The following is a 19559-nucleotide window of genomic DNA, read 5'->3' as shown; positions in this document are numbered from 1 at the left end:
AAGGCTCACTGCTTCCCCTCGTAGCCTTCTCGCTAGAAGACAGCGATAGCCGCCTCCTTCATGAATTTGTCCAGTAGCCTGTTTAAAGCTGCCCCAGTTGGGGGCTGTCAGGACAGCTCACACAAGGGAATTCCACCACTTAATTCTGTGCTGTGTGAAGGAGCCCTTCCTTTTACCTGTCCAGAACCTCCCAGCAGTCTGCTTCCTGGGATGACCTGCCTGAGTTCTCGTGCAAGGAAGGAGAGAGAAGTTTCACTGCCCGCTTCTGCCACCATGTCGTACACCTCAGCTATGTCTCCCCTTGCTTTTTTTCCCTAAGTGGACAATCTCAGCCTTTTTTCATAGGGGAGCTGCTTCAGCCCCTTGATCATTTTAGTTGCCCTTCTCTGCACTTTTTTCTAGTTCTGTGATATCCTTTAAGTGCAATGACCAGAAATGAAGACCAAGTCCAAGAGCAGTCACACCGAATGAATTGCAGAACAGTTTGATCTTGGCAGTTTTATTTTCAATACCTTTCCTAATCAAGCCTGACAAGAAGGTTGCCTTTTTCTCAGCACCTGCATACTTGGAGAGCATCTTCACCGTGCCGTCAACCACAATCCCAGGAGCGATTTCTGAATTGGTCACCACTAGCTCAGGTCCTGCCAGCTCATCCACGAAGCTGGAGGGTTTCGCCAAACATGCATACTTTACCCTTGCTTTCTCTGAACCAAATGTGCTGTACTGACACCCTTTTTTTTTTTTTTTTGGATTTATATCCTGCCTTTTTCCTACAAAGGGCTCAAGGCAGCTTGCATCATCTCTCCTCCTCCATCTTATCCCCACAACAACAACCCTGTGAGGTAGGTTGGGCTGAGAGTCTGTGACTGGCCCAAAGTCACCCAGTTGGCTCCATGGCCGAGCGGGGACTCGAACCTAGGTCGTCTGAGTCCCAGTCTCATGCTCTTAACCACTGCACCACACTGGCTCTCTTTTTTCCAGTTTGAAAAGGCTTCTTGGGAGCTCCTCATAATCTCTTTTGGTTTTAGTTACCCTAAGTAATTTGGTATCATTAATGCATTTAGCCAATTCGCTCCTAATTCCAGGTCCAAAGTTGAAAAGCAGCTGATCCCAGTGCAGGCCCCATTCTTTGCATCCCCACATTGAGGGAATTTACCATTTACTCCTCAGGTTTCTGTTCTGATCCAGTTACTGATTCCTAAGAGGACTTCCTATTCCATGGCTCAAGAGCAAGTTTGCTTAAGAGTCTTTGGTGAAGGGCTCTGCCAAAAGCCTTCTGGAAGTCCAGGTAAACAAGGCGCACCGGATCATTCTCAAATAACTCCAAATCTTTTTCCACATGGTTTGTCCTTCTGTTGAGTTCTTTAATGACTCTAGTATGGGTACCATCTGGACCCAAACTTTCTTTGTTAATAAGGCCAAGAACTTCATCTTCTGTCACCATGGTTTACCATAGTTGCTCCAGCTCTGTTCCCGAAAAAATCCACTCAGGCACAGAAATCCGCCTTGTATTTTTTGCAGTGAAAGCAGAGGAAAAGAATTCATTCAGCCTCTGTACTCCCCTTATCCTCCTTTAGTAATCCTTTAACGCATTATTATCCAGCAGACAGCTGCCTCTTCCGCTGGTTTTTTGCTTCTAAAATATTTAAAGATTTTAAAAATTGCTGGCTCAATGTTTTTAGAAGAATACTCTTCATTTTTTAAATTTTTGCCTCTCTTAGGGCTTGCTTGCGCTTCGCTCCTGCACGCTTGTGCTGCCGTTTGTTTTCCTCATTTGGGGCAAGAACTGCATTTTCTGAAGGAAGCCTTCTCTTCTCTAATGGCTTCCTTTACCATGCTTGTTAACCACGCTGGTGACCTCTTGGACTTGGTGCTGTCTTTCCTAATCTGTGCTATATACTCTACCTGAGCTTCTGTTATTGTGGCTATTTGAGGAATCGCCAAGCATTTTTAAGGATTTCTGCCTCTTGACTCTGAAGACTTTGAAGCCCTGGGGAGGAAAGTCAAGAACTTTGGAGCCCAGATAGTTTTCCCTTCCATCTTTCCAAGTCTTGAAAGAGGAATAAACAAGGAAAGAAAAATGCTCCAGCAGAATGCCCGGCAATGAAGGTAGTGTTGACACAAGAGATCTGGATTCTGGGACCGCGTGCTACACTTCCTGAAGGACAGGCTGCTGCCAAGGGATGGTTGCCCCTTGCAAGGACTGGGAAGGAGGCGCTTGGCCACAGCATGACGGATTTATCAGGAGGGCCTTAAACTGAGTCCTGCCAGAGAGGGAGAAGTACACTTGGGTGTAACCACAGGCAAAAGTGTGTGCACCACAACAGAGAGAAGAGCTCTAACACTGCCCAGTAAGTCTTCCAAAAATGTAGGAAGAAAGCTAGAGTATAAAGCACATGGTCTTCAGTGTGAACAGTAATGCCCAGAGAATGAGAAACAAACGGCATGACCTTGAAATACAGGAGGATGGGCTTAGTGGTCCCATCAAGATCACCTGGATTAATGGAGCACGAAGAAATGAACACAGTGGTTGGAGTCTATTGCCAACCACCCAGTCAAGATGATGATTAAAGTTTTGAAACACAAATTGCCAATGAGGCATCATGTCATTAGGGGGGGACTTCAATTTCCCTGCTACCTGTTGTGAGACAAATTTGGCCAAATACAGCCCCTCCAAGAAATTCCTAATGTGTTGATTAACCTTACCCTACAAAAAAGTAGAGGGAGACACTAGAGGAACAGCTTTCCTGGACCTGGTTCTAACCAATAGGGAAGACCGAGTGGACAAACTGGGAGTTCGGGCACTCTGGGGGAAAGTGATAGGTTTGCGTGAGGCTGCCTCCCTGTGTCCCCATCGCCTGGCACGGGCAGGGGAGTCGCAGGCCCAGGCCCCACCGTTGTTCATCAGGCAGTGTCCTGGCTGCTGTGCACCCCACTATCAAAGGCCGAAATGCTTCACCCAGCCCTGCATTACTGCCAGCAAGAGCCGAACTGACAACCTTCTGCTGGTTTTGGGGTCTCGTCCTCCATCCTGAAAGAAGACCTATCTCAGTGGATGAAACAACATTTTTGGAGAAATGGCACTGGTTTGTGGGGAGTGTTTAGCAAGCCCCGGCAGACGCCGCTCTTGCCTGAGCTGTTGAGGGAGGAGCACCTGCTCCCCACCTGTGTGAGTCCTGTGTGGGTGTGCCTGGGCCTGATCCTCCTCTGGATGTAGAGCAGGCACAGAAGGGTCAGGCCTTTGCCTTGGCCAGGCTGCTGACAAGCTGCCCTGAGCGCAGGCTACAGACCTCGCCTTTCCTGCCTGGTGCCCGAGGCCAAGCCTGCTCCAGCAGCTCAGCACCTGCTATCATGTGAGCTGACCCGCATGCACCCAGGTGGTCCACGGGCCTTTCCAGTCTGGCCCCCCCCCCCAATGTGTATGCCTGCAACTTAGGGTGGGTGTCCCAGCATCTTAATATTCTTTCAGGGAAGCAAGAAAAGAGATTTTTAAAACATGCGGGTGGGCATCCCCATTAAGACTAAAGGTAAGTCCCAACTGGGGCTGCAAAGACTGGAATAAGACAGACCTCAGGCTTGAAGAAAGCTGGCAATGGCGGACAGATGGGTCTGCTGCTGTCCTCCCATTATTAAAGGTTTGTTTGGGCGGTTGTACAGCGGAGTATCAGCGATGAACAGCAGCCTTCCCCTTCTGGACCCTGACTTGAGAGTTGAGCAAAATGTCCATGTAAAAATACCGGTGGGGAAGGAAGAAGGAAACAACCCTCCGCCCTCCTTGGAGTGGGTCCCATTCTTTTGCTTACAGCTTGAGCTACTTGGAGCGACCCGCTGACAGTTTGCCCTGCTAGAATCTTTCATGGTCAGCAACGCTCGAGCGGCGCGGGAGGAGCGGCGCCTTTCCCAGCTCTGCGGGCTCGGGCGCGACCACGCCGCCCTGCGCAGCGACCGAGGGCGCCGGCTCCTCGCCCCGGAGAGCCTTCCGCGTCCGCTAGGTCTCCCGAGGGGCGCCTGCCGCGCGGAAATGCGCGGCCGCCCCGATGCGCTCCTTGCTGAAGCGGGCAGCGCGGCCGGGAGCGAGCGCCGACCTCGAGGCGGGGGGTTCCGCGCACAGCCCCGCCCGCCCGCTCGCTCGCCCGCCCGCGTGCGCCCGGCGGAGCGCCGGCGCGGCCGGGCCGATGGGCCCAGGCACCAAAGCAGGGCGGGCGCCCCGGGTCCTGGTCCCGCTCAGCCGCGGAGCCAAGTGGGTGACTGGGCCAAGCAGAGCCTCGCAGCCCAACCTACATCGCAGGGCTGCTGTTGTGGGAGAAGACGGAGCAGCAGGAGCAGAATGCTGCGAGTTCTTTGAAAGGAAAAGGCGGAATATATATCAGAGAAGGGGTTCCCCTGCCATGGCCATCTTACCCAGCCGGACAGCCCTTGGGGCCATCTTCTCTGCACCCTTCCCGGGGGACGCTCGGCCCCCGGGGAGAGAGGGCAATCCAGCATGTTTGGAAGGGGCCTCCGGCGTTTGGCAAGACCGTACACCTGCCCGCCCCGCTCTTCGCTCGCCTGCTGCACGGTGACAACCGCTTCCGGGACTCCCTTCCAGAAGCAGGTCCAAGGCCGAACTTGCTTAGCTTCCCACCACCGGCCGAGCGCGCTGGACGCGTGCGCGGCGTTGGGCGCAGTTGCCCGGCAACGTGTCCCGCCCCTGGAAGCCCGTCATGGCGGCAGCTTGGGACCCGCCCCTCGCTCGCTCGCTCGCTCCCATAGCTACCGGCGGCGGCGGGCGGCGGCCATCTTGGCGGAGGCGGCGCGGCCCGGCCCGGCCCGTCTTGGCGCGGCGATGAGCGGCTCGAAGCCGAGGGTGGCGCCCGCGGGGGCGGGCGGAGCGCTGAGCCGCTTGCGCGGGCGGAGGGGCTCCGGCGACGCGTCGCCTGCGGTCGTGGCTCCGCTGCGGGCCGTTCAGCCCCGGACGGAGGCCGAGCTGCTGGCGCTGGAGGCGGTGCGGCCCGAGCACGTCCTGGGGCTCAGCCGCGTCACGGAGAGTGAGTGGAGGCCTGGCCGCCCCGTCCAGCGCATCTTGGGCGCGCCCCGGCTCAGCGCGCCGCTTTCGCGCCGGAGGCGGCCCCGTCCGCGCCCGCCGGCCGCCCGGCCCACGTGTGCCCCGTCGAGCTGACGCGCCGCCCGGGCGGGGGCTTCCTCTTTAAGCTGGCCCGAGGCTCCCACCCGTGGAGCGGAGATCCCGCGTGTCGGTGTTGTCGGCCCCGCCCGGGGCGGGCCTCCCTTATTCTGTGGGCATCCCGTCCGTGCCCGGACTGACCTGGCGCAGCCAAGACCCGGGGCCTGAAGCATCGCAGCTTCGGCGTGCTCTGCGCGTTGGGCGCCCTTGATTGCGGGGGCCTTTTTGGGCCGCCTTCCCGGGTCACTTGCACCGGGAGCTTGTGACCGGCGCGGCTGGAGGGCACCAGGTTGGGCAGCAGTGCATCTCATGCACCCCAGGAGCATCCCTGCACGCTTGGAGAGACTTTTCCTTCGGAGAGCCTATGCAAGGGCTGATGGCTTATTTACTCAGGGTAGCAGACCTCTTCTCTGTATTGGATAGCAGCAATCTCTGCTGTTTTCTCAGTTTTGCAAAATGTGGTTGGTATGTCGAATAGTTGCTTTATGCCAAGGCAGATCCTCACTTCATCTAGCCCCATAGTGACTCCTCAGGTAGGCAGAAAGAGCTCTTCCCACCCCTCAAACTGGAGATCCTTTCAGCTCACATCTTCTGCATTGTCTCCTGAATGCTAACTTTTCTTGCAGAGCTTCTCAATACTAGTTCTACATTTCTCTCTCTCTCTCTTTCCTAGATTATCTGTGCCGACCTGAGGACAACATCTATAATATTGATTTCACCAAATTCAAGATTCGGGATCTAGAGACTGGGACAGTTCTGTTTGAAATTGCCAAACCTTCAGCTTTAGGTAAATTAGCCTTGAAGTAAGTGGGGGGGGGGGGGGGGGAGGTGTTTTCCAGAAGACCTAGGATCAAACTTGTGTCTAGAAACTCCTGGCACCATGCTGTGCTTCCAATGGCACAGTTGGATAGTTTCTTCCTAACCTAAAATCTGATTATATCAACAAATACATAGCTAGTTTCTTCTGAAAATCTGAAGAGAGACCAGAGTGGAACTATTTCCACTATTTCTCCTTTTTCTGTATAGTAGTTGCCTTTACATTTCTCTGGCTTCCCAAAATCCAATCCTCTGCTGCCCTATATTTTAAAGGAGGTAAGCCCCAAATTTTCAGTGCTGAATGGAAATTAAAAAAACTTAAATAAGTTCTTTTATACAATATATTACAAATGCAGAAGTTGACCTTTCGTTTTTGAGGGCTAGTCTCTCCCTGCCTGCTATAGACCAATCCTTTCTATGCTGCCCTGATAAGGAATTCTGGGATCTCATGTAATGCCAGAGATGAATTGCCATGGATCAGCATATTAGGTATTCCAGTGTTTAGTCTTAGGTTCCTAAAACACTCTTGAGAAGCATGTGTGCTTCAGCTCTTGCATTTTTCAGGGTTAGGGGTCATCCTCATTTCTTTCATAGTTTTTCAGGGAGCTCCTCAGGTTGCAGTTTTAATCTGCTATCAGTGTTCTGCAAATGTTGCCTGTTCTCATCTTTCCATACCTTATATCAATTCAAACACCTTTTTGTTATGACCATTGTACTTTCCTGATTTGCTTTATGTATGTGTATTCCTTCTGACTCCAAGCAGTTGGCAGTGGAGGGTTGTATATGTTTATTTTCCTGATGCATCTCCTTCTTTTGCCTAGATCCTGCTCAACACATGAACAGAACATCTTGGTATATTGCATTGCGCTTTGTAACTCAGATCTATCTTTCTTGGTGCCCTTAAGGGCTTCTCAGTGAAAGGATCTGTCACCTCTGCCTTGTGTTGGAGTTGTCTCTGCTTTTAAAATGACATTGTTTTCCCTGCACAGTTTGTACCAAAAGAAAAGCAAACAAACTATTCCTGTACCTGCCTTGTAGTTTGCTCCAGTTAAGCTAAATCTGGCTATACTGAAGCTGTGCTTGTGAGTAGGAAAGGTGGAGTGCCAGTAGGCTGGAGAGAAGTCACAGTTGTGCATATGCAGACTTAGCTCACACGTAACCACAACACAGAATGTGGATTGCATGTGCATTGCTGTTACACACAAACTGAGATAACCATGAGTATCCCAGGGAGAGAAACCATGGATTTTTGTTAGATTGAAACTCTTGGTTGTTTTGATTATGAGCTGTCATTACATGCTGACCCAGAACTGTGGCTTGTGAATGGGTGGTTTTGCCAGGCTATGGAGGTGGCAGATGAGTGGTAAAAAAAATGTGGCCAGTACTTTGCTGTCACAAAGGCCTTTGGGATGGAAGGAGGGAGGAATTTTCCATTGCATTTTCCATTGCCACCTATCAAGCAAATCATGGATGAACCCTTGGGCTGTCATTACGTACAAACTAGGCCACAATCTCCCGATTGTTCACTGTCATTTCTTTCAGAGCAAGAGGAGGAGGATGGTGACATTGGGGAGGTGGACACCAGTGCAGGGCGCTTTGTCCGCTACCAGTTCACACCTGCCTTTCTGCGCCTCCGGACAGTTGGTGCGACGTGAGTAGCCGCTGGTGGGATGGTGGTCACGACCAGCCAAGTGACTGTAGGCGGGGGATTCTGAGCTGGTCTGGGGAAGGTTCAGCAGCCCAAAATAATATATTAGAGAAGGTGGCGATGTGAGCTGTGGCCGGAGCCAGATGTCTGCTGTGCCTTTACAGGTAGATATACCTGCCTCCTCTTACCTGCAATACGTCTGCCACTTTTATTCTTTTGCAAAATTATGCTGCTGTTTGGGTGAGGAGAAGGAAAATAATGTGGGAATTCTCATCTCGATAATTATAAGAATTGGCCCTTTGAACTTACTGCTTTCATCAGAATGGAAGCTGGAAGCTGGGCCGTGCCGGTATGCAGCTGTTCGTGCTCCTGCAGGATTCCGGAACTATGGCTGTTCCCGTGTCCAGCACAGGTGTTGCACCTAGGGCTGCGTCGCCACACCTCCCGGGTCACCTGCCTGCATTGTTTTGTGTAGCCAGCTTCTGATCTGACTGCCTAACTGGGTGTTCCTCTGCCTGCTGGTTACAGCGTGGAGTTCACGGTGGGAGACAAGCCTGTTTCGAACTTCCGTATGATTGAGAGGCACTACTTCAGAGACCGCCTTCTCAAGAACTTTGATTTTGATTTTGGCTTCTGCATCCCCAGCAGCAGGAACACCTGTGAGCACATCTATGAGTTCCCCCAGCTGTCCGAGGACCTCAGTAAGTATGTTCTCGTGCTGTGGAGGCTGGGGATGGCCCAGGCCAAGGCCCATGGAGTCCGGCCCTCCATCAGGGGCCGGGAGTGTCGTAAGCCCGTCATGAGCATTCAGTCATCACCAGCATATCACTGGAAGTGGGGAAGTGCTGTCTCCAGTTTTTGTGGTTGGTAACCTTACAGGATTTTGAATTCAATTTTGATTTCAATTTTTCCTGTGGGGATTTTAATCTGGTTAAGGTCATAGGACTGGTTGATTTTCTGGTTCTGTTGCATATTTATGGTGTTAAAATCAGCAGGTTGTCTGTGGTCTCTGAGATATTTTTTCCATTCATTATCCGTTCACTGTCTGTAGGGTTCAGTTACTTTGCAGATAAAAGGAAGACATAACTTGCTGTATCTAAAACTTAAACAAATAATTACATAAGGGAAGCTGCTAGAATGAGTCCCAATAAATAAATGACCAGAATGCCTGACACTGTAGATATTCCATGCTTGTAAGGAGCCACTCATCTCCAGTGCTTGGGTTTGTGTCCAGACTGGCGCAAAGTACAACTGAGCTTTCCTGGAGACATAAATGGCTCGTATCAGTAAATGTAGGCAAACTCATTCAAATGTTTGAGGGTTCGAACAGTCTTTGAAAAACATCCAGAAAAGTTCTTCTTTGTGGTCTCTGTATCACGCACAGCAGCTGTGCGTCTGCCCAAAATGTAGTTTTGGGAAGCTTCTGTAACTGAGGGGTTTTTTGGTGGAAACCTTCCCATTCTTTCAGTTCCTTTTTGTTCACCATTTTGGCTGCCTCATGGGAGTTCTTTCTGTCTTTTGATGCATTATTTTTCTTGGAGCTAAGACTTGCTCAGTTATTTCCAGGTTATTTTGCTGGTTTAGATTTGGTTCCTGTATTTGGGAGATTGTCCGATCCTTTTTGTTGCCATTTAAGGTGCCATTTCACGAACTGTACCGTGTGGGAGCAGCTCCTGCCAGCAGGCAGACTTCTCGCATTTTCTGGCTGAGGCAAGACAAGTCATTGCTGCCTGCCCAAAGTGCCGGGTGTTTGCTGAGCCAGCCTGCAGAATTAGGGCAGACTGCCTGCAGGCAGACTAGTGGAGGAGGCCCCAAAGCTGTGGCTCTCAGCAGCCCGTCGCACCCACCCTCCTGCCTCCTCTGCCGCTCCCTTGCCTGGGCCTTCCATTGGGCTGGCATTGCCCCTGGAGGCTCTAGCTGGGGCTGCGCTGTCTGCCTGCGCCTGGACGGCCACTGACAATTTCTGCGGCAAGGAAGCGGAGTAGAAAGGCCAAAACACTGGAGAAGGCACAGAAGCACGAGAAGTGTGCCCAGGGCTGTGCCTCTCCAGCTCAACGCCCTCACGCCTGGGCCCGTTGACGGAGGTTTCTGCAGAGTCTGTGCCAGAGGGCGAGGCACGCGATGCTGCTCCACTGTGTGGCCTCAGCCAGGTTCCCTTACTACTTCAGCACCTCCCATTCCTGCGCCCCATCAGATCAGCGTGGCAAACAGACCATCTCTGCACGGGGACTGTTCCTGGGAGAACAGTGTCGGAGTGAGACAGACGTCTTCATTGGTCTGTTCCAGCTAGCCATCACTGCTACTGTGTCGGCTGGAAACTTGCATAGGAGCAAGGCTGTTGCTACAGCTCTGATAACAGCTTAGCTTCCCCTTGGCGCTGGCACAGCGAGGGCCTCGGAGCTCCCAGCGAGTCTCCTCAGAGCCCGCCCAGCCTTCCTCTTCTACCACCTCACCCAGGGCTGCAGCTGCCACAGCGATTCTAGCCCCTGCTGCATGGGTGGCGGCAAGGGTCGGTGCTTGGAGCGCCTCTCCCTTCTAGGCTCTCCTCTCTGGCCTCACAGGCCCGTGGGCAGGAGCAGTAGACAGGCTGCCTCCCTGTTCTCTGGAGCTGAAGAGGATGCCTTGGAGCCGCCGCTTTCCTCTGCTGGGCTGATCAGGAACAGCTCTAGGTGTCCCTCTCTGAAGACTTTGGTCATCTGTCAGACCAAGCACTGTGGGTATCCCACTTTCTACGCCTCAGAATTCAGCAGGCAACAGAAAGAGCTTAGAACCTAGTCTTTGGTATGATTCTTTATTTATGATACTTATATCCTTCCTGTTTTCCTTTAAGGGACTCAGTGCAGCTTACCTGTCCTTCCTCCTCTCAGTCTTATTTGCACAACAAACCTGTGAGGCTGAGAATCATTGACTGGCCCAAGGTCATTCAGGGAGCTTTGTGGCCACATGGGGCCGAGGAGCCAGATCTCCCGGATGCCCCTCCAGTGCTTGGATCCCTTCCCGACATTTACTCTCAGGAGATTGTCAGTTCTGATTGTTCACCCCCTTTTGCTCGTTCTGTTACAAATAAAGCAACACTCATGAGAAGCTCCATCATCCATGCAAAATGGTCAGAGAACATATGCAGAGTCTAGAAAGAAGATGCGGGCTTCCTTTCTTAACTCCCTTGACCCAGTTTTATCAGAGAGTCTTCACAAGGGAAGTCACTCAGGGCACCTTTGGCAGCAGCGGATAAGGAAGGTCATTGATGGGATTCTGCATCTCCATCTTCAAATGAGCTCGGGCGCCATGTTTCTAATCAGGCAGTGGTGGTGTGTTGGCAGCATTTCCTTTTGGGACAAAATGGTCCCTTTGTGGCTGTTTAACAGAAGGAACTAGTGGAGTTCAAAAGGCCAAGATAATGGCTAGGAAGATGGATTTGAATCCCTTGCAGCTTCTGCATAAGCAGCATACACGGTCTTGTCACCCCACTGTCTTGCTAGCTTGTGTCCAGCTAGCCACCAACAGGCTCCTTCAACACAGAAACAGCATGACGCAGTTCTCAGTACTGCTTCAGCTGGAAGAAGCCCAGCACCAGCAGTTGGCTCCTTTGCCTGCTTCTGGGTCATCCTTCCAGTAATCCCATCTTTGGAGCTTGTCTTTCCCTTTTCCCTGACTGGGGCTCTGCCACACCCATAATGTCCTCAGCATCATCCAGTGCAGCTACAGGGTCAAGTCTGATGTCCTTCCTCTTTTAGGAGTGATCCACATGACCAGACATTGCACATGGTGAATTTGGAAGTGGATTTGCTCCCTACAGAGGGAGCAACAATGTTGGCCTCGTTTCGCCAAACTCGGGGTGATTTCATGGTGCCTCAAAAGGATGGAGGACTTGGGCCAATCTCCTTTGGGACTCTCATTCCTCACAAAAAATAGGCATGGCCGCATTAACAGAAATCCTGCATCTTTACAAGAACTCCTGCATTTGCCTCCATAGATTTGAAAGCTGACTGTTGTCATATTGCAGTGGAGGAGTCACATCAGCACTGTTGCCATCTTAGGGTTGCTGGTAGCGCCTGTCAACTTTCGGTCCCTCCATTTGGTTGGCAGCTGCTCCCCACGTGTTCACCAGGTGCATGGAGGGGGTTTGTGCCCACCTTCCTCTGCAGGGGGCTCAAGTCTGCCCACATTTGGATCAGTGCTTGCACACTGCTGCAACAGCCTGAACTGGCCTCACTCAGTTTCACCAACCCGCGTGCTGTTGCGCAGCCTGGGTCCATGTGCACATACGGACAGATCTGCTCGCCCTTCCCGTGTTCCCAGTACGTTGGAGTGCCCCCGAGTCCGCCAGAGGAAGGGCTCGTCTGCCTCACCGAGGCTTTTGTGCTGATCACGCTCGCCATGGAGCTAAAATGCAGAGCAGTGCTCGCTGCTGTTCAGTGCCAACAGCGCTTGGGGCTTCTGGCGACGGCGACCGGCTGTCTCATCCCCAGGCTTCGTACGAGATCTCGTCAGCACTTCAGGTTTTCAGCAACTCCAGAGACGCCATTCTTTGTATTTCAGGGCCCGTTAAACTGAGCCTCAACAGGTGGGTGTTGATTCTCGGTCCCCAGCAGGGAGTGCCTTTCACCACACATTATCCAGCTGCAATCTGTACTACTGATGCTTCCTTCCCTCAGCAGGTGGGGAGCAACTTCCAGGGCACCTAGAACCGTTTTGAGTCCTAGAATCATATAAATTTCCTCAGATTGCTGGCAGTAGGAAAAACAGGGAGCGCACTTTTATAGCAAATAGTCACATATGACATCTTGGTAGTGTTTTACTTAGCCAAGGTAGTGGATCAGAACAGTCTGTTTCATTGGCTCAGTGGGCAGTGAGGATATGCACCTGGTGTTCAGCCTTGGATACTTCTTTGACTGCAGTCCACATCACAGGGATGGGCAGCCGAGCTGCCCAGGACAGACTTCCCGCACATGGCGATGCGCCCTGGCACCCTGGCCTGCCTCTCCTTAGGGTGGGGAGTTCCATCAGTCCATCTCTTCATACTGCCACTGGGTGCAGGTTGCCCCAAGTTTTGCAGCCAGGGTGGCTGGGATCCTTCTGGGAATGCCTTCCCCCTCTGGTGGTTGGGAACAGAAACTGGCTACTAGACTGTCCTGTGAAAGGGAATGGAAGCGCTTCTCATCGTTTGCAACTCTTTGGATTCGATCTTGTCTCATGTCCAGATTGAAGCAGGTGCTTCTCTGCCTTCTTTCTATCTTCACGTGAGAACCCAAGCCCACTCCCCTTCCCCCTTACTTGGCAGTGGCCGCAGCATGAGACCTTCCTCCCTGCCGGCCCTTCCCGCGACAGACGCTCAGGGGACTCGGGCGCGCTGCTGCAGCAGCCCAGCCCCTGGTCGTTCTCCGTGCCTTAATAGCAACGCAGTTTGAGCGGCCAGCTATAGGCAGCTTTCCAGGTGCTTCCTCTGGCAGTTGTCTTGTCTCCGTGCCCCGCGAGTGACTTGTGTGCACTTTGGGTGGCCCTTCGGTACCCGGTTTCTCACAAGGGCAAGGTGGTGCTTTGATCTGATTCTTCTTTCCTGCCAAAGTCGCTTCAAGTGTTCAGATTAACTGAGAGAATACATTACCACCCGTCTCTTCTTCCCCACCCATGTTGCTGCAATTCACTTTGCATGCCCATGGCTTCAGGCAGGCACTTGCCTTCTGTAGGTCTCCAAGTAGGCCGGTCCGCAAGTTGTGCTGGGGCAGGCACGGAAGGCTCTGCGTTCTCAGGGACTGGCGTGCTGGCTTGCTCAGACCAGCGCCCCATCCAGTCGGCCAGCCCGGAGCTTTGGGTCCATTACGTGTCACACTCCACCCCCCTCGACTGCTTTCCATGTGGGTGGGCCTCCCCAGGGTGGGCGTCTGCCGGACGCGGGCAGCACTGCTCAAACGCCACCAGTGGCATGGCTGTGCTGGAGCTGCTCCTTCGGAGGAGCGGGGCTTGGTTCCGCGAGTACCCCTTTCCGCCACCGGGAGCCGGCTTGCTAATTGTCCAAAGACATGAGGCACAGAGACCATTCAGAAGAGAGACGGGTGACTCAGCTGTGACTAGATCCTACCTGTGTCTTTGGAAATGCACCGCGGAGAGAAGTACTGCAGCTGTCATGTGGGGAAGGTTCCTGCCAGGAGTTTTCCAGCGGCAGAAGCTCCCTGAAGAAAGGCTCTGCGCAGGCGACAAGGCCTGATGGCAAAGGCACAGGTGGCCAGGTGGCCACTCCAAGCACCCCTTCACAGGCAAGCAGCCAGTCTGGTCTCTCCCTGTTTTGTTTCCCTACCAGCCATATCTTGGTTGACGAGAATCCTGTGCCGAAGTGGCTAACAAAGATGCTGTAGGCCGGAATACAGTTGTCAGAAAGGTGATGACAGATACATGTACGCGTGCATGGGTGCAGGCTGAAGTGTGCACGCGTGCGTGCGTGTGCTGTGGGAGGTGGTGTGGACAGTCTGAAGTGCTCTGGCAACGCAAGGGAGGGGTTCTCTCGCTACCCTGGGAGCATAAGTCATCCCTGCCACTTCTTTGAATTGGCGGTCTCAGAACGGCAGAGGTTCTCTGTTGTCTTTATTGTGTTTATTATTATTTTACTGGCCTTGCATAACCAACTAGAAGCCTTGCTGGCTGAAGAATGTGGTGAGGAAGCTTGAACTAAATTTCATGCTTGTCGCCTCGCGGGGAAAGACGCTCACCTTGAAGGCTGCTTGTGCTGCAGCTAAGAAAAGCCACCCAGGGCAGACCAAAGGCCACCTGGCCAAGCGTTCTGCTCCTGTAGCAGCCACTCAGGCACCCATGGAAAGCCCGGGAGTTGAACATGTGTGCAGTGACTCCCGCTGCGCATGTTCCCAGTGCACTGGAAGTAACTCGCAGGTGAGCGGTTGTCTTCCCCAGCAGTCGAACCTGGTGACCCCTCCAGTAGTCACTGGCAGTACCTCATGACCTGCGAGGAAGGGCAGACCGGTGGCCTTCGTTTTGTAGAGCCAGCTCCTCCTCGGCCTCGGGGCAAGGCCAGTGGCTCTTCGCAAGCTTTGGCTTGCACTTGCTATGGAAGTACCAGTGGGGCTTTCCCTTCGAGCGGTCAAGGTTTTGTGGAATGTCCATGTCAAAGCAGCACTGGCCAGCTGTAGCAACGGTGGGAAAACCCAGGTCGGCAGCAAGCTTGCTCGTGGCAGTCTTCCCTTTGATGCAGACCGACGAGTGTGTGCCTCGGCCGCATTGGATTTGGCCTCTTAAGAGAAAGTGCATTGTCTCTGGAGAGGGATGCAACTGGCTGACCGAGTTAACTGGGGAGGTTGCTTGTCTGTTAGTGCACCTCTACTCTTGGAACTCACTGGGACTCTTCTAGGCTGCTGCTCAGAGTCACTTTCTTTACCAGAGAGGGGAAAGCTAGCCTGGCACCGTGGAGCGGAGGAAGAGTGCTGGAGCTGCAGCTCTGTGGCTGAGGCAGGGTTGGAGCTGCTTCTGATCGTGACAGAAAGCGAGGCGGTCCCAGGAGGATGTGGGCGCCGACTTGGGCCTGCTGCTTCTGGCTCAGAACAGAAATAGGGTGCTTTGGAGGCAGCACCAGCCCTCCTTTCCAAGGTTGCTCAGGCAGCTGCACCGCCGCTCCACGTGGAGGTGGTGCTGCGGGTGGCCCCAGGTGCCTGATTGCGTGGGTGTTTCGTGGGATGCCCCCCGCTGGAGGCTGGCCTGGGCAGCTGAGGCAAGTAGGGGAGGGTGGTTTCTTGAGGAAGGGGCTTGGCTGCCTTCTCGGGGCTGAGCAAGCCGGGCACGGGCCACGATCCTTCCCGGTGTGAACTGCTGCACTGCTGAAACTGTCCCCTTCCTCTCCTCTGCCCCACAGTCCGCCTGATGGTCGAGCACCCCTACGAGACCCGCTCCGACAGTTTCTACTTCGTTGACAACAGGCTGATCATGCACAATAAGGCTGACTACGCCTACAATGGGGGGCAGTAGCCCCCTGTGCTGCACCCATTGGACGTGGCCCTGCAGCTGGTTGTCCCTAGTAGCAAGAAGGAGAGCAGAACGGATGCTTCGCGTTCAAAGGCCTCTTGTGGAACCTCCTGCAGAACCCAAGAAACAGCATGGCAGAGACTGAGGTGGCGACTCGCATGACAGTAAAGGGGCTCTCCTTGCAATTCTGCCCTTTCCGGCATGGTTCCTTCCTCGGTCTCCACTCGGTGTTCATTGGTACCCTGGTCAGTTAACAGGTCGCTAGTCTATTAGACATTTACTGATGTAGCAGTTCTCGTAGTTTGGCAGCCTCGGCCCATCTCCCTTGTGTGGTCTTTTCCTTCCCTCACTCTTCCGCTGTCCTCCAGGGACCGGTGAGCAGGGTTCTGCAGCGCAAGGCCGTTGCCTCTTCCACGTGAAATGTAGGTAGCAGCTGCCCCAGAGGCTGGGGGAGCCGGTGACTCGTGTTGGCAGCCTCCACAGTTCGGTCTTGCCGCGATTGGGTCTCGTGACCGTGCCCTCACAGCTAACCTGAAGAAAGGTGGGGAGGTTTGAGATGAGGGGCACGGTCTTGGATGCTGCGTCTCAGTGAATTGCCCTGTGGAGCAACGCATGATCTCGTGAAGGGAAGAGGACCTTCCATGACAGGCGTTGCAGGGAGGCTGAAACCAGTGCCGCAGCTGCCGCAGGGCCTCAGACTCGGCTGTGCTCCGTTCCTTACAACGTGTTTGCGCTTTCTTTGGGGGATGTTGAAAATGTGGTGGGTTGAGGTTGCTGAGTAACGGGGATTTGCCTGTTGCGCATACCAAGAGGCAGGGCAGATCTTTCCAGGGTTTTCTTCTGCATATGTTGAGAGTGGAGCAACTCCGGAATGGTGGCCTCACCCAGCCTGTATCGCTGGCACTGGTGCTTCAGCAAATGCCACTACTAAAGCTGGGCCCCAGTATCCCTCAGTGCTCACTTGGCTGAGGTGGGAGCTGCGAAGAGGGGCTTCTGCCAGCTCGGGGCCCTGGGCTTTGCCGGTGCTTCCCCCAGCGGTCGGCTCAGTTCAAATGCACTGAAGTGCCGAACACCCCTCCTTTTTGCCGTTGCACTGCAGGGACTCCTACTGCAACACCCGCTTGTAGGCACAGACAGCTGATGGGAGGGGTGGAAGGCGTATTCCATCATGCGGGGGACAGAGGCCTTGTCCTGTTGCTTCTGCCCGCGGCGGGATGTCGGAAAGCAGTGCTCGTCAGCCCGATTTTGTCCCTGCCTTGCTCCAGGGCCAAGCTGCTGTTTCCTACATCAGCGAAAAAGTCGGGCACCGGCCTTCTGGTCAGCTGCTGGTTCTTGCAGCTGCGGCTGTGTGCGCGGCCCGGCTTCCGTGCGCACAGACTGGAGAGCCTGTGTAGCCGCTTGAGGCTCGCCCGTTTGGGGAGAGGGTGTGCATTTCACCACAATAACTAAATCAGTGTGTGTGTGTGTGTGGGGGGTGCTTACAGAATAGAGGGCAGGAGAGGGCAGAGAAAGGAAGCACAGGACCAGATGTACTCTGATTGTTATCTGTCAGGTAGGGTCATCTGGCTGTCCTCAAATAGTGGGAATATAATAAAAAATGAAAAGGGCAGAAGATAACTTGTATGTATGCTTTTAAGATCCGGATCGTGCTGCCCTTGTCCTTCCAAAGAAAGCACCCATGCTGTGGGAGTGGTGTCCATGCACCACTCCCAGCTCCTGCGCTGGGTCCTGTCATCTGGACAACAATGACACCCGTTTTGCTGCACTCCGTCTGCCGCTTCCCCCAAAAGGGGGCTTTTCTCCATGAATCCAAGGCCACATAAGAGCAGCCATAAGCCTTCCTCATTCCACAAGAGGTGGCAGGAGTTCCTGAGTCACTGTGTTTAAACACCAGGTGCCTTTTAAATGTCCTCCATCTTGTTCCTCAGGATTCTCCATGTGACTGTCTTGTCTGTCTTCTTACAAGTTAATATTGGACCCGTTTGGAACAGGTGTGATCTAAGCCAAAGCAGCTACTGCTCTTTCAGTGAACTCCCAGCCACTTCCTGCTTTCTGCAGCCTCTGGACTTCACCCTCCATCTTGGAGAGCTGAAATCTCCCTCCCCCAGCTGCCCCGAGGAAGAACGATGCTGCATGCATCCTTTGTGGCCTGCAGTCCTAGTGAGGAGGCAGGGAAAGTGGAGGTGCTCCCGTGCTAAATGTTGCAAGTTGCTTCCGCCCTCCTGGACCAAACGTTGATGAAGGAGGAACCTTGAAGGAGAGGAACAGGGCAAATATCCTGCCATTCTAGATAACTTGACCAAATGTGGAGTTTGGTGCTTCCTGGACTGCTTTGTGTCTCTAGGAGCTGTCTGCCCCCCCATTAGAAGATGGCCTGGCATTGGCATTGGCAGGCTAATCTGTACTGTGTGTGTTTTGCTGCCTTTGGTCCAGGTTCTCGTCATAGCTGTGGGGTTCGTAGGGCTGAAATGGAAGTGTGTGTTCTCCCTTGAAGGGCTCTCTTTCTGTCATCCTCACTCTGCGACCAGCTGCTTCTGCATGCAGACGGAGCAGGGATCTGTTTCTGCCACACTGACCAAAGGGTTAACAGAAAGCAGAGGCCAGGATATTTCCCACCTAAAGGCATTGAAGCTAATAACCTGCATAAATGGGCCGGCTGTTCAAGCAGTTAAGAACCCCTCAAATCATGTATCCAAGGAGGATGCTCCCACTGTGGGCTCCCTGCCCAGCTTGTGCGGGTGAGCAGGGACTTTGCTGTGGTAGTTGGTGCACTAGGCCAGCTGAGTGCGTACGGACCGAGGTGCCGGTCTTGCTGGCCTGTTTTAGAGCTGTTTTCTTCCGTGTGTGCTTCTTCCTCAGCCCATTACAGAATTTTTTTAAAAAACAAGCCCAAAGCAGCCTTCCCGTGTGGTGCCCTTGTATCAGGACACTCACTTTGCTTCCTTGCGGAAGACCAGGGACTCACACGTGCGACACTCGACAGCAAGGAACCTCAGCGGGGCTTTTGGCAGTGTGCGTGGAGCGGCAGCTGCCTGGCAGTTCGGTGATGCCTTTGCTGCCTTTTGTGCAAAGCATTTGGTGTCCCCGCATGGGTGGCTGGCACCCATGGGCAAGGGCTGAAGTCCTAAAAGTGCCCCGTCGAAAGTGACGATGAGGCATAATGGAGGCAGGCGCTGTCACGTGAGCAGCCGAGCACCAGCAGGAATGTGGGGGCTCCCTCCAGTGTTTCCCTGTGCGGCTTCTGCGGCCTGGTCCCAGCTAGCTGGTGCAGCAAGAGCACTGGTGTTACAGGGTCTGTTTACCCACAGAGGGGAGCTGGGGGTGGGGGGCACTAGTCACAGCAGTGTGCCGAAGATGGCCCCCACCATGGCTTCGTGGCTCTGACTGGACACTGAAACTGTTCCTTACTAGTTTTTCTGTTCACTGGTTGTCTTTGGCAGCACCTGTAACCCTTGGAGTGGTTTGTAAATTCCAAAAAAAGCCTGTTTTATTTTTTTCTGTCAAGGTATTTTTCCTGTAGAGGATGGCAGAAATCTCAGAAACGTGTGATTTCCCCAGTGGAACTGTCGCCATGCTCCGTTATCTCGTCTTTCCTAGGCCTACAGTAAATTACCTGACTTGTTTGTATAAAATGATATTTTGTCACAAGCAATAGTAAACCAAAAACCAAAACGCTTTCTGCGCCCTTTTTGCTTTGTCCGTGTCATCCTTTGGCGGGGCGGGGGCTCGCAGTCCGCCTGTGCGCGCTCAGTGCTGGCGCGAATGCAGCACCAGGGCAGACCGGCCGGCGCGGGGGCCCGAGGGGGGGAGGCGGGCAGGCAGGCGGGCGGCCTCCGAGCGGCCCTGGCGGCTTTGCTCGCGTAGCGCTTCACGCCGGCGCCGCTCGCTCGGCCGCAGAGGCGCCCTGTCCGCCGGCGGCGGCGGCGGCGGCGGCGGGAGCGGGCGCGCGTGCACGCGCACCAGCCCGCG

At 53.8% G+C, this 19559-nt stretch overlaps 1 protein-coding gene across 1 annotated transcript; it reads left to right on the top strand.

The window, feature by feature from the left end:
• Positions 1 to 5220: 5220 nt before the first annotated feature.
• UNC119B (unc-119 lipid binding chaperone B) lies at positions 5221 to 19265 on the top strand. Its single transcript, XM_044444210.1, has 5 exons — positions 5221 to 5555; positions 5835 to 5948; positions 7520 to 7628; positions 8154 to 8326; positions 15481 to 19265. The coding sequence occupies exons 1-5, from the start codon at positions 5471 to 5473 to the stop codon at positions 15591 to 15593; spliced, it is 594 nt and encodes a 197-aa protein (XP_044300145.1). The 5' UTR covers positions 5221 to 5470; the 3' UTR covers positions 15594 to 19265.
• The last annotated feature ends 294 nt before the right edge of the window (positions 19266 to 19559 follow it).

Source organism: Varanus komodoensis, unplaced genomic scaffold, assembly GCF_004798865.1.
Source record: "Varanus komodoensis strain SLA01 unplaced genomic scaffold, ASM479886v1 scaffold44_3, whole genome shotgun sequence".
NCBI lineage: Eukaryota > Metazoa > Chordata > Lepidosauria > Squamata > Varanidae > Varanus > Varanus komodoensis.
This window is presented reverse-complemented; position numbering and strand designations above follow the sequence as displayed.